Here is a 14,462-nt window from a genome sequence, read left to right on the forward strand (position 1 = left end):
GCGAGATCCGATATCCAACAACGTCAGAATGACGTTTTGCCTCGTTTTGGAATCCGAATAGGCGCAAGAGTACTCGGAACCCCAAAGTTCGGGTGGGTTCGGTTTTAAGGAAACCGAGCCCGTCCATCTCTAATATATATGTATATACATATATGTATATATATATATATATATATATATATATATATATACACACACACACATATATATATATATATATCTATAATATAAATGCTTAGTGGCGTGTGTTAGTCTGTCTGTGTGTGTGTGTGTGTGTGTGTGTGTGTGTGTGTGTGTGTGTAAAAAATAAAACCAAGATGCAGTGCCACCTGCAGGGCGGAGTTATACACTGACCTACTAAATTCTTAGTGTGTGTGGAAAAAAAAACTCAGAAAGGGCTGAAATTTGGTATACTAAGATGTTTTTAATTTGTTAATTTAATTTGTTAATTGTTAAAAGTGTTTATAAAGATTTAAAAAAAATATATATATATTTCTTGAAGGAGAAGTGACAGTTGGGAGTGGTTGGTGGTTGCCGGGGGTGACAGTGGGGAGTGGTTGGTGGTTGCCGGGGGTGACAGAGTGAGAGGAGTGTGATACTCAGGACCGCTGAGAGAGATCCCTGTGTCTGGATAGACATCTGGATAGATGTGGCGATGAAAATTAAGGATTAGGTGATGGAGAAGAATGATGAGGTGGTGACATGTGGACAAAACCACGCTAAAAAAGGGCGCTTACATCGTGAAGTAACACTCTTCCCCTGAGGATGCCTGGACTATGGCCCAAATGCATGACAAGAACCTTTTTAACACCTTAAGTAGCTTGATTTGACTAGAATGCATGAGTATCATGCACGGGTTAACTTGTATATATATATATATATATATATATATATATATATATATATATATATATATATATACATATATAAATATACACGTATATATACATATACATATATATAAATATTTATATATATTTAACTGCGCTCTCCAGCTACTCTGCTCACCTCCTCTCGGTCCCTCTGCCCTCTGTCTCCTCTCGCTTCTCCCTGCTCCCCTCAGTGACTCTCAACCTGTCATCTGTGCCCACCCTCTTGGGCCATAGTTACCTGCCTATACTCACTTTTCCCCTCCCTCCCTCTCTTTCATGCTGTGCCTGAGCCCCCAGAGTTATAGTGCTTACTGTTACTTGTACTGTGCTGTTTCACCTTGTACTGTGCCATTGTTTGTCCCTGTACGGCGCTACGGATACTTTGTGGCGCCCTATAAATAAAAATTAATAATAATAATAATAATAATAAATATTTAATATTCTATTTTAAACTTTCCACATAATTTTACAATCTATGTTGACTAACATAAAAAATTACAATATGTCTGTCTAATTGATATATATCTCTATTGTCCATATTTAATTTATGCTTATCTAATTAATGCAGCAAACATCCATTGCTTGTGGCACATGACATTTTGCATGTTAGTGCTAAGTTGTGAAATACATCTGAAAATACAGGTTTTGCTTTTCTACATTCCAAGCTTAGTTTATTGCTAAGTCATGTTTTTGTTGCTTGTTCCAACTTTACTTACGTCAGAAATGTAAAAATCAAGGTAATTGCACTTGATTTATTCCATTAATGCTTTGCTACTTAGTAACAGAATAAAATAGTTATCAATTGTTCATGATCTGTTTATAAAGCATATTGATTTATTCCCCAAAAAGATTGAGCTTTTAAAAGGTAATTTCACTAATAGTTTTGATTATCATTTTCAGTAAATACCTTGATTTCCTTTCTCTCCTTTGTCCCCTTTCAAACCTGGAGTACCAACTCCAGTGGCTCCTGTGGATCCTTTGTCGCCTTTACTTCCAGTTGGACCTAAGAATAGGCATGGTATACAAATGATTTGTCAGGTTATGTTTAATAAAAAGCAGTTTGTGGGAATTTAAAAAAAGAATACTATGGTAAAGTTGCTTGTAATAAAATTACCATTCCCCCTGACTACCACATCCAGATGGTTTCTGTTTTACACTTATTGATGTAATCATTCAATGTTTTGCAGCTAGTTGATATCTGGAAAAATGACCATTAACCAGCAACACCAGAGTGCATAATTAAGCATTTGTGGGAGTACAGGGAAAGGGAACAATCTGTTATGCTGGTGAGAGGTAGCAGAGTTATTTAGTTAAAATAATATCTGTGGCTTTGGGTTATTCTTTTAAGCAAAACACATGTCGTTTCATGTCTCCCAGTTCATGCAATTGAGTGATATTGTGTATAGGTTATTTTGCCCTGTCTGATCATAATATACTTTAATTTCACATAAGTAGACACTAGTCTCATAATGTATATTCATTTTTCAGCCATGTAATTGTATTTTAAACTGAGATAACTCTGTGTTGTGAGTGGACAAGGCATAATTGGCATCTTCTAAAGTGTTGTAGGTATGGTAAATAGGCATTTATAGCTTTTTTTTCCTAGAAATATATTAAAGTTAATGGAGAGGCCATACAGTAACTTATTAGGAGCATATCTTAAGTGTCAAAGCGCTTCAAATGTGCTGCCTAAAGACTTTAAATTGAGAATAGCTTGTTGGCCTAGTATCTATAATATTGTCAGTATTAAAGGTGGACTGGATTTTTAATCAAACCAGGTGTGTTGTAAATTCACCTATGAATCCAGCGGAATGTGGGCAGGTATATATTTCTCAATTATTTAGCTTTATAAATGCAATCCCTTATCTGCAAGAATATGTTAGTTAAGATGTACATAAATACTGTGATTCTATTGGACATTTAGGTAAAGTTAGACCTATTTGCATTTAAATTACAATAGGTATTGACCCCAAACACAGCCGATCAGGATCTTTTAGATGTTATTAGGAACTGGCAACAATACTCTACTGTTTGGTCCAAGCACAGAATGGCCAGATTGGACTCAGGACCAAATTGGACATATTTCTGGCTGCTTGACAGCTGGGCAGAGGGCTTGGGTCTGCTCATCTATAGACTCCTTTGGAAAGTGGAAAAGGCTGTGTCATTCTAATATACAGACATATATATAAACAGTCAAATGACCTGCAATTCCATTATCCCCTTGATTTCCTTTAGGTCCTATTTTCCCTGGGGGACCAGCACTGCCTCTTTCACCTGGGGTTCCAGGCCCCCCATGCAGACCTTAAGAAGATATAGATAGAAGATATACATTACAATACCAGAGTTAAGTAGCATAATTTAAATATATATATATATATATATATATATATATATATATATATATATATATTGTAACAAAAGGAGGCATTTAGCTGGCAATATACAGAGAAAGCAGGGAGGTAGAGTAAAACATTTGTGCAGTAGTGCACCTAGAGTGAAGACTTATGTATGAAAAGCAATAGTTTAAATTTGGTTAAACTTACATGATCTGAAATCCTTCCTCTCAGCAAACAGACAGGGCGTGTCTGGTTTTGCAAACAGAGGCAGTGATGGGTGTTTTCTTTTAAAGAGAAGGTGGGTGTGTCACCTGTCCATCAAGCTAAGGCTGGGGGAGGAGCATCATGTATAAAAGCTTGTTTGTTTCATTTGTTCAGGGAGACCAATGCTGGGTGAGCTGGCTGGTCCTGAGAGAGAGCTGGACTATGTATAGCTAGTGTTTAGGGTCTCCATGATTGCTGTACAAGTATACGGTGTCAAACATTTACCATCCTGACAATAAAGCACCATAAAAAGGAAGTTGTTGTTCGCGTGTGCTTCTGCAGTAGCGGGCTCTTGCCACAATATATATATATATATATATATATATATATATAATATATATTAAACTCTTAACAGATATAAAAACAGCGCTAATAACCACAACGTAACCACCAATATAAATAACTGGTGAAAAGATTTACCAAATAGACACAATCAGTCCCGATAAAAACACATAGCTTGTTTAAGAGCGGCAGCCTTGAATCACTTGTATCCAGATGGTTAGTCCGGAAGGGTGTAGTAACTGCGGGTAGATAAACAAGTATGGCGCCCCAATGTGTAGTATTGTAAGTAATTTGGGAAGATGTAATAAAATGCGTACCATAAAGATGAAGTCAAAGATCATGTGGTAGAATCGGAGTTCCTCTTCTGAGGTGATATCTCCCCCTCTCCAACAATAGCGACAATGTGGATCAAAAATAGAAAAAACACGTATAGTGTAATATAGTTATATAATATATCACCAAATGTGATAAACCTCCACCAGGATCAATTGTTAGCCCAGCACCAAATGGGTTAATATTAAGAGTACACTTCCAAAACACAAGCAACTTGTACTGCGTACCAGATGATGTGAAGTGAGCTCTAAAACGGCAATTCCTCAGTCAGAAGTCATCCAGGGCGGTAATGAATGAGATAGACAAAAGGATGCAATGTAAAGGTATGAAAATGACAATTTATTAAAAAGAGTAGTAGTAACTCACATATGGTAAGAATAACGATGCCAATAGCGACCACAGCTCAACGCGTTTCGTCCCAGCACAGTGGGACTTCCTCAGGAGCAAATAACATGTTGAACATTCAAAAATACCGGCCTTATAACCGGACAGTCGCGCCATTTTGGCGCATGCGCAGAACCGCCATACACTGCGCATGCGCAAGAAAAAACTTTATCGATATGTACAATTTTAGAATTAAGGACAATTATAGCTACTCCGTGAGATACAATAAGATACATGGTGACAAATACAACAATGCGCACAAGCAAACAAAGGAACAAAACATCCTCTCATATGTACTTAGATAAACAGATAGGATATTAAATTTATATGATGATAAAAATAACCATCATATCAATATATAATCTAAATAAAGTGCTTAAAGTTAACAATCTAATTGCACGCTATAACCTCCATCTAATATACATCAAATATACAACAAACTGATCCTGCTTCAAAAACCTGCAAGATCAAGTTAACCAAACAATAAATACCATATAATATAACATATACATAATGAATTATAAAAAACATGTATAAAAGTATTATAAAAATATTAAAAAACATATTATAAAAAGGGGGCTATTTGGTACATTTCATTTAAACCAGAGGGTATTAAAGTACCCAACTGGAAAATCCAAAACATTTCCCTTTGGGAAAGTTTCTGTTGTAAATCACCTCCCCTTGAATTTAGTGATACTTTTTCCAGGGCCATGAATTTAAAATGTTTAGGATCACAACTATGTTTAAAAGCAAAATGTCTTGATACGGAGTGACTCTGTACTCCGTTTTTAATTACGTACATGTTCCTGAATCCTCAGTTTTAATGGGCGTTTCGTTTTACCCACGTATTTTAAATTACACGAACACTCCAACATATAGATAACCGAAGTTGTCAAACAGTCCATTTGTTGTTTCACATTAAATTGTCTGCTATTGTCAAAATTATAAAAGGAAGTTTTTGCCGTATTCATATATTTACAAACGTTACAATGAGTGCATTGTACTGAGCCTATGTTATTTAACAACAGGCCTGAAGGTTTTTGTGGTGGAATATTTTTCCTCAATAAGCTGGGGGCAATGCAATCTTTTAAATTCCGATTTTTTTGGAATATTACAGACGGTTTATCTGGAAGAATTTTAGACAGAACCGGGTCTTTTAGTAAAATACCCCAGTGTTTATTCAATGTTTTTTTAATCAAATTTTCACCACTATTGAATTCCGTGATGAAGGGTACCAAATCTCTCCTATCAACCTTCTCTGTATATTGTAATGCTTCCATCCAATCCCTAGTTCTAATTTTATTCTTTGCCTCCCTAAGGAGCTCGTTTGGATATTCCCTTTCTTTAAAACGACCCAGGTAAATATCTAGTTGTTCCTCAAAATCTGAATTCAAACTACAATTTCTTTTCAATCGATTAAACTGGGACAAGGGAATATTATCTTTCCATCTCTTTTGATGGCAACTGCCATAATGCAGGTAGCTGTTAGTGTCCACATGTTTTATGAAGTTTTTGGTAATAACTTCAGTGCCATTTGATGTTAAGATTAGATCAAGGTATTCAACCTGTGTCTTGTTGATATTGGCAGTAAATTTAAGATTGTATTCATTATTACTGATATATTGTAAAAATTCCTTAAATTCCTCACATGAACCATTCCACACTACCAAAATATCGTCAATGTAACGTTTGTACAGTTTGATCTTATCTGTAAATGGGTTCGGCTGATAGATGTATTTAGCCTCCCAGCTTCCCATATGCAAATTCGCAAAGCTGGGTGCAAACGTTGTTCCCATGGCCGTACGCCAAATCTGGAGGTAGAAGGTATCCAGAAAACTAAAATGGTTATGGGACAAAACAAAGCGAATAAGATCACAGATAAAAATCTTATGGTCTGGTGTAAGTGATTCATCTTTATCTAGAAATTCCCTACATGACTCAATCCCCCTCTCATGCTGTATAGACGTATACAGGGATTGTACGTCGATCGTAACCCAGTAAAATGAATTATCCCAAACAAAATCTTTTAATATTTGTAAAATATTATTAGTATCTTTCAAGTAGGATGCAAGAGAACTTACATACTTTTTTAGGAACAAATCTATATATTTTGATGAATTGGACGTTAAGGAATCTATACCCGATATTATCGGTCGTCCTGGGGGTATTTTTAGATCCTTGTGGACCTTAGGGAGGTAATAGAAAGTAGGAATGATAGGACAAGAGGTATACAAAAACTGGAATTCATCCTTATTTAAAATATTAGCATGGAGACTTTTAGATAGTAGCTCCCTTAATAAAATAACATAATCATGGGTAGGATCTTTGTCTAATTTTAAATATGCTGTCGAGTCTCCCAAAAGTCTGTTGGCTTCTGCCACATAATCAGACCGATTAAGAATTACTGTACCTCCCCCCTTATCGGCCTGTTTGATGACTATATTATTATTCGATTGTAGCTCCTTTAGCGCTTGTTTCTCATGAATGGTTAAATTACCTTTCACTTTGTTACTGGAGTCAGAATAACAAAGATCTTGAACAACCAGATCCTGAAAAATATGGATATGGTTACTTTTTGACTCCAGTGGGTAAAATTTAGATGTTAATTTCAAGCCAGATTTAGAAGACGACTCAAAATTTTGGAGACAGGCTGAATCCTTCCTAGCAAAATGCCTTTTGAGTGTCAGTTTACGTACAAATTTCTGTATGTCTACATACATCTGAAACTTATTGGGATGTTTGGTAGGGGCAAAAGTGAGTCCTTTATTGAGTACCGAAACTTCAGATTTGGACAGTTTATGTTTGGAAAGATTAAATATCCCTTTAGTACTTAGAGTGTCATTAGAATCTAGAGGAACCTTCTTTTGTGAGATTTGAACTCCCCCTCGTTTTCCTCGTCGTCGGTATACCTCCTTTTTAGGGGCGAGGCTACCTTTGTATTCTCTTTGAGTTGGAATTTGTGGCATAATGATTTTTCCCGTCTTGACGGGCCTGGAGATAAAAAATCATCTGTGTCACTGTCTGATACTGACAAGGTAGAGAATCTGTTTCTAAGTATCGGATCAAAATGGACTTGTTTGTTCATTTTCAGACTAGAGTAAGAAGTATCTTTCTTTATGGGGACCTTTTTCAATTTATTATTGACTACAGAGTCCCTCTGTGGGAAGTCCCTATTTGCAAATCTAATATTAGTTTTTGGTTTAGACCATTTTTTAACATTATCTTGTAAATAGTCTTTTTTATCTCTCTGAAATTTTCGTTCCTTAATTTTTATCACTTCTGTTTCAATCCTATCTAATTTTTTATTCAGTACTAGCTCATTGGGTTTAAAATTGATATCCTCCTTAAATGGTTGTAAAAGAGTTTCTTTGGCTTCTAGTTCTTTCTCAACTTCCTTAAAAATATTAGTTTTCTCAAGGATTATCAATTTGATCAATTTTAATGAACAATCATGTAATATGTTGTCCCATTCTTTGATAAAAGCATGGTTATCCTGTCCAAAAGTGGGTATTTTATTAAGTCTAAGACCCCGGGAATTCTATTTACCTCCAGGTATGATTGTAGACATTTTATATCCCACCATGCCTTTGTTTCCTTGATTAATAGCTTCTCAATGTCCCAGAATAGTTGATCTAAATCACTATTCTTATCAATTGTCTCCATATTGTCATCAAAAATTTTTTGACAAAAATCAATTCTAAGATTAATTCTATTTGCTGATTTCCACATTATCGAACAAAATATAGAGGAAACGTGGGTATAAGCAGCTTATATCAAAAACCAGATAGCAATTAAACACACAACAGATATAAATATATATATACATATATGATATGTATGTATATAGACATATATATAGATATACATATCTATAGATATATATATATATATATATATATATATATATATATATATATATATATAGCTATATATAGATATGTATATATATATATATATGCATACATATATATATATATATATATATATATATATATATATTAAATACAGAGACGGTGCGCACGATAGTTAAAAGTTCAGTATTTGGTAGTGCTTATTCTTAATCGTTGTATAAGTCCACGATACTTTAAACACAAGCAGACCGTACTCTGCGCGCCATTCCCTTCAAACACCCGATTTCCACGGGGAAACAGCAACACACCTATAACATCAAAAAGACAGGGGCGCTTCCATAGTGTAAAATCCAAGTAAAATGTTTATTCCCAGAACATTAAAATTGCACGTACCAGAACTGAAAAGTTTTCAGGCATAAATCAGTAGGTATCTAGCATCCAAGTGGGGATATCATATCAGTGTGATCCTCACAGTTATTCCACAGTCACCTCTACGCGTTTCATCCTTGAGGACTTCGTCAGGAGGTGTGGATCTCTCTACAAAAGGTTTGGCTATTTATAAGTATTTACTAATTGATTCACAGGTGGAACATCTCTGCTCAGGTGGAACATCTATGCTCACATAACGGAGCAGCAAGCACATATTAAACAGTATCAGTATAATTTTTACAATAATTGCAAACATTATAAACATCCAATTAGAACATACAATATGTACAGAGTTATACAAATTTATAAAGTTAGAGCATACATTATGTACAAAGTTATACAGAGTAATAAGATTATAAAAATGGTGTGATCTCACACCCTTCATTAAGACCCAGCGGGACAAAGGTATTCAAAGTATATATCCAGAAAGTCTCTCTCTGAGCTAGCTTCAATAAGCGATCACCTCCTCTTTTATTCATTTCTACATGTTCGATCGCCTTGAAACGGAGAGATTCTGGATTAGCATTATGACAGGCAGTGAAGTGTTTAGGAACACTATGGTTATCTACTTTATGCAAAATATTTCGTAGGTGTTCAAACACTCGTATTTTAACTGATCTCTTAGTCTTTCCCACATATCTCTTTCCACACCCACATTCCAACAGATATATTACATAGGTAGTATTGCAATTCATGCAGGATTTAATAGTTCTTTCTTATTATTCGAATCAAAGAAGTTTTTGTGATCTTTGTGGACATACTTACGAGCTTTACAATGTCCACATGCAAAAAAGCCCTTTGTTGGGACTAACCAACTGTTGTTTTTATTAATGGGTTCATTCAAATAAGAAGGAGCCAAAAACGATTTTAAGATCCTAGGTTTTTTAAAAATAATCCGTGGTTTAACTGGTAAAACACTCGTAAGAGACGGATCCAGTTTTAGAACCGGCCAGTGTTTTTCTAAAGTTCTCTTAATTTGCTGATTTGCTATATTGAATGTAGTAACAAATGCACAGTCAAATCTATCAGAATTAGACACTTGTTTTTTCTTATCCTTATACACAAGTAATTTGGTCCTATCACATTGTCTGGCTTTAATTAGACTATCCGCTAAAATGTTTTCTGGATACCCACGATCACGGAATCTGTATTAAAACCGCAGCTTGTGTTTCAAAAGTGTTTAAATCTTCACAATTGCGTCTGATCCTCAATAGTTGTGAAACAGGTATATTATCTTTCCAGTTTCAATTCATCGTCTGAAAGAGATTTGTCTGACAAATTAAAAATTCCTTGTATCGGAGTATCACTAATTATTTCCTTCTGTGATCTCTTTTTGGCTCTCTTTCCTCTGTGTCTTGTCTGTATCGTTTTCGTGGTATTGAATCCTTGACAGCACACCTATCCGAATTTGTAGACTTTCATTTAAAGAATTATGTACCAAATCTAGAGTCCTATATTAAGGACTCTACTCAAATATTACAAATCGTTAAAAATGTGGAATGGCAAACCAATTATTTCTGGTGTACTATAGATGTACAATCATTGTACACAGCAATCCCACATGCGAAAGGGTTACAAGCAGTTAAAGAATGTCTTAATAATGATAGTAAACTAAATACTACACAATGTGAATTTATTGTAGAATGCACCAAATATATATTGGAACATAAATTTTTCATTTTCTTGAACCAATTTTACCATCAGGTGCGAGGGACTGCGATGGGCAGTCCTTGTGCACCCAGTTATGCTAATATATATATGGGCCATTGGGAGAATCATGTGATTTATGCAAATAGTACCTATATGGAGAATATTGTCTTATTTAAGCGCTATATAGACGATATTCTGGTAATTTGGAGAGGATCTGAAACAGACTTCCAATCATTTATTGAAGAGATCAATGTGAATGATTATGAATTACAATTTACATCTGTTGTTAACAAAGATAAAATAGAATTTTTAGATTTGGTGTTGGATACACAGTTGTTTGAAGAGAGATCTAATATTGATACATATACTTTTATTAAAAAGGTTGATAGCAATAGCTATATTGATTATAAGAGCTGTCACTTAAAACAGTGGAAAGATAATATACCTGTTTCACAACTATTGAGGATCAGACGCAATTGTGAAGATTTAAACACTTTTGAAACACAAGCTGCGGTTTTAATAGACAGATTCCGTGATCGCGGGTATCCAGAAAACATTTTAGTGGATAGTCTAATTAAAGCCAGACAATGTGATAGGACCAAATTACTTGTGTATAAGGATAAGAAAAAACAAGTGTCTAATTCTGATAGATTTGACTGTGCATTTGTTACTACATTCAATATAGCAAATCAGCAAATTAAGAGAACTTTAGAAAAACACTGGCCGGTTCTAAAACTGGATCCGTCTCTTACGAGTGTTTTACCAGTTAAACCACGGATTATTTTTAAAAAACCTAGGATCTTAAAATCGTTTTTGGCTCCTTCTTATTTGAATGAACCCATTAATAAAAACAACAGTTGGTTAGTCCCAACAAAGGGCTTTTTTGCATGTGGACATTGTAAAGCTTGTAAGTATGTCCACAAAGATCACAAAAACTTCTTTGATTTGAATAATAAGAAAGAAAGAACTATTAAATCCTGCATGAATTGCAATACTACCTATGTAATATATCTGTTGGAATGTGGGTGTGGAAAGAGATATGTGGGAAAGACTAAGAGATCAGTTAAAATACGAGTGTTTGAACACCTACGAAATATTTTGCATAAAGTAGATAACCATAGTGTTCCTAAACACTTCACTGCCTGTCATAATGCTAATCCAGAATCTCTCCGTTTCAAGGCGATCGAACATGTATAAATGAATAAAAGAGGAGGTGATCGCTTATTGAAGCTAGCTCAGAGAGAGACTTTCTGGATATATACTTTGAATACCTTTGTCCCGCTGGATCTTAATGAAGGGTGTGAGATCACACCATTTTTATAATCTTATTACTCTGTATAACTTTGTACATAATGTATGCTCTAACTTTATAAATTTGTATTAACTCTGTACATATTGTATGTTCTAATTGGATGTTTATAATGTTTGCAATTATTGTAAAAATTATACTGATACTGTTTAATATGTGCTTGCTGCTCCGTTATGTGAGCATAGATGTTCCACCTGAGCAGAGATGTTCCACCTGTGAATCAATTAGTAAATACTTATAAATAGCCAAACCTTTTGTAGAGAGATCCACACCTCCTGACGAAGTCCTCAAGGATGAAACGCGTAGAGGTGACTGTGGAATACCTGTGAGGATCACACTGGTATGATATCCCCACTTGGATGCTAGATACCTACTGATTTATGCCTGAAAACTTTTCAGTTCTGGTACATGCAATTTTAATGTTTTGGGAATAAACATTTTACTTGGATTTTACACTATGGAAGCGCCCCTGTCTTTTTGATGTTATAGATATATATATATATATATATATATATATATATATATATATATATATATATATGTGTGTGTGTGTGTTTACGGTTTTGCCATCTACACAGTGTCTTAGAAAGTAACCAAAACAGAATTTTACTATTAGGTGTAAAGTGTAAAATAACTAGGTCCTTGCTGTTAAGGAATTAGCAGTGACATTGTAAGGTTACTAATTCACCTTGTTTCTTTCATAATTACCCGCTACAGTCAGGGGCTCTTGTTATGCTATTTGTTCCATATATACATGCCCTAGCAGATTGGTAAAAACAGTGGGGTGGACTTTTAATCACATAGCAATGTTACTTAATAAAATCAGACTATAAAATGTGACTATACTTTAAGAACATATATACACATGTTGGATCTAAAAACTATCCAACTAAAATTGAAACTATAAATCATTATAATTTCTTCACACCTGGGTCACCCTTTAATCCATTGGTCCCATCTCTTCCATCTCTGCCATTTAGACCTGGAAGTCCTTGTACAACAGAGCACATGGTTGGTGTATCTGAATAACTCACGGAGAATAACATCATTGTCATAACCATTATAATACAAATATTCTTCAAATGGTGATTCATAGTGGTGTAACCTAAAGTAAAATTAAAAGTATTTTTTAATATACTACCACTTGTTGCTCAGATATCTTCTATGAAGTTTTAAAAACCAATAGCATATGTATTTTAATAATTCTTACTGGATAAATATAATAAAGAGAAAATAACTAACTTTTGCTCCTCCGTAGTGCTTCCCAACTGAAATGAACAGGCAGTAAATCAGCTACATGGACTAAATCAATGTAGCAAAGTTGTCCATTTTATTTGCAATGTTATCGATTATTTTGAATTGTCTCGAACTTTGTTCCAGTCACTAGAGTTCATTTACTATACCTTCGGAAATAATTGTTTAGTATGAAAATGTTTATTTTGTTTACCTTCGAGAATATTGTTTGGTTATTGGTCCTTAATTCAAGACTTTGAAAATATTTTACATATAAAAAAAATAGATTTATAAATTTATTACAGTCATGTACCAAGCAAACAAACCAACTTGTATATGGTTGTTTAATCAGATAACTCTAAAGATAAGTGCAAAAATGTTTTTAATATTAATTTTATAATGTTTTTTTAAAATGGAAATCAAAACTAGATCAGTGAAAGCAAAGTACAACTAGAAGTGGTGAAGACCAGCCCATGTAATTATTTATTTTATATATTTACTAAATTGAATTGTAAATGCAAAAGGCTATATTAACCACATAGCAACAAGGCAAGTTTCATGAGCAGGGCAATTTTGGGGTGGATGACAATAATACAAAGGGGCATGTAGCTGTTCTGTGGTTATATTACTATTCCTTACTTTTATGTGTACAAGACTTTCTTTACTCAATGGCGGTAACTAGATAGCTTCAATAGAAAATTACAAAGGGCAATAGCATACCTCTCAACTTTCTAAGATATTGCTTAACAAGATATTGCAAGGACAGCTGCCTGTCTTTTCTGTCAGGGAACCCCGTGTTGTCAGGCAATCTGGGCACAGCTGGGTGAATGCAAAGTAGCGCGTCCCATTGGTCGCCATCCTGTCAGCGGTGAGTGACGTCACTGACTGCCAGGCTATCAGCCCCTAGGAGCCCATATTTAAACTTGGCTCTGACAACATTAGGGTGCCAGAGTATCAGGTCTTACCTGCCTCCAGCACTCTCTGTTGTTCCTGCTAACTATTGTTGATCCTGCTTTGACCTGACTTGTTCCCTGACCATTCTCCTGGATACTGATTTGGCTGTTACATACCTGGTTTGACCTTGGTTGCTCTGTCATTCCTCTTGGATCTCCCCTTGTTGCTTCTCCATATTGGCTAGACCCGAATCGTTTGACTACTCACACCACTAAAACACTGGTAACTGTCATGGACAACCGTGACCTGTGCACTTCTTGTAGCCAAGCCGAAACCTCCTTGTGGGGGTCTCTAGTAAAAACCAGGGGTGTGTGAGACCCTGCGCCTACTTGATCAGTTGTGTCAATACCAGTTAGTAGCACAATCTAATACACAGTCCCGACACCTGGAATTTAACGCTCCTCTGGCATTCCTGGTCCCCTCTTGTTAGTTGACATATGACACGGCCATGGTATTTTTGATCTGAAGAAGGACTGGAATCCTTGAAGAACTGCCTGAGCCTCTTTCTGGGTCAGAAAGATGACCCTAAAGTCCAATTTCTATCGGTAGTACACTCTCAATGTGT

General features: G+C 35.2%; 1 protein-coding gene across 3 annotated transcripts in view; it reads right to left on the bottom strand.

Moving 5' to 3' along the window:
* Nucleotides 1–14,462, bottom strand: part of LOC142161440 (uncharacterized) — a 174,611-nt gene that overhangs the window by 20,784 nt on the left and 139,365 nt on the right. For 2 of the 3 annotated variants that reach the window (XM_075217051.1, XM_075217049.1), the window contains exons 5-6: nt 3,075–3,173; nt 1,780–1,875 (exon numbers count right to left, since the gene is read on the bottom strand). In XM_075217051.1, the coding sequence (XP_075073152.1) occupies nt 1,780–1,875; nt 3,075–3,173 (195 nt within the window). Of the gene's footprint in view, nt 1–1,779; nt 1,876–3,074; nt 3,174–12,638; nt 12,816–12,952; nt 13,034–14,462 lie in introns of those variants that run through there. The other variant, XM_075217052.1, reaches the window with a different exon arrangement.

The sequence above is a fragment of the Mixophyes fleayi genome, chromosome 6 (assembly GCF_038048845.1).
Source record: "Mixophyes fleayi isolate aMixFle1 chromosome 6, aMixFle1.hap1, whole genome shotgun sequence".
Lineage (NCBI taxonomy): Eukaryota > Metazoa > Chordata > Amphibia > Anura > Limnodynastidae > Mixophyes > Mixophyes fleayi.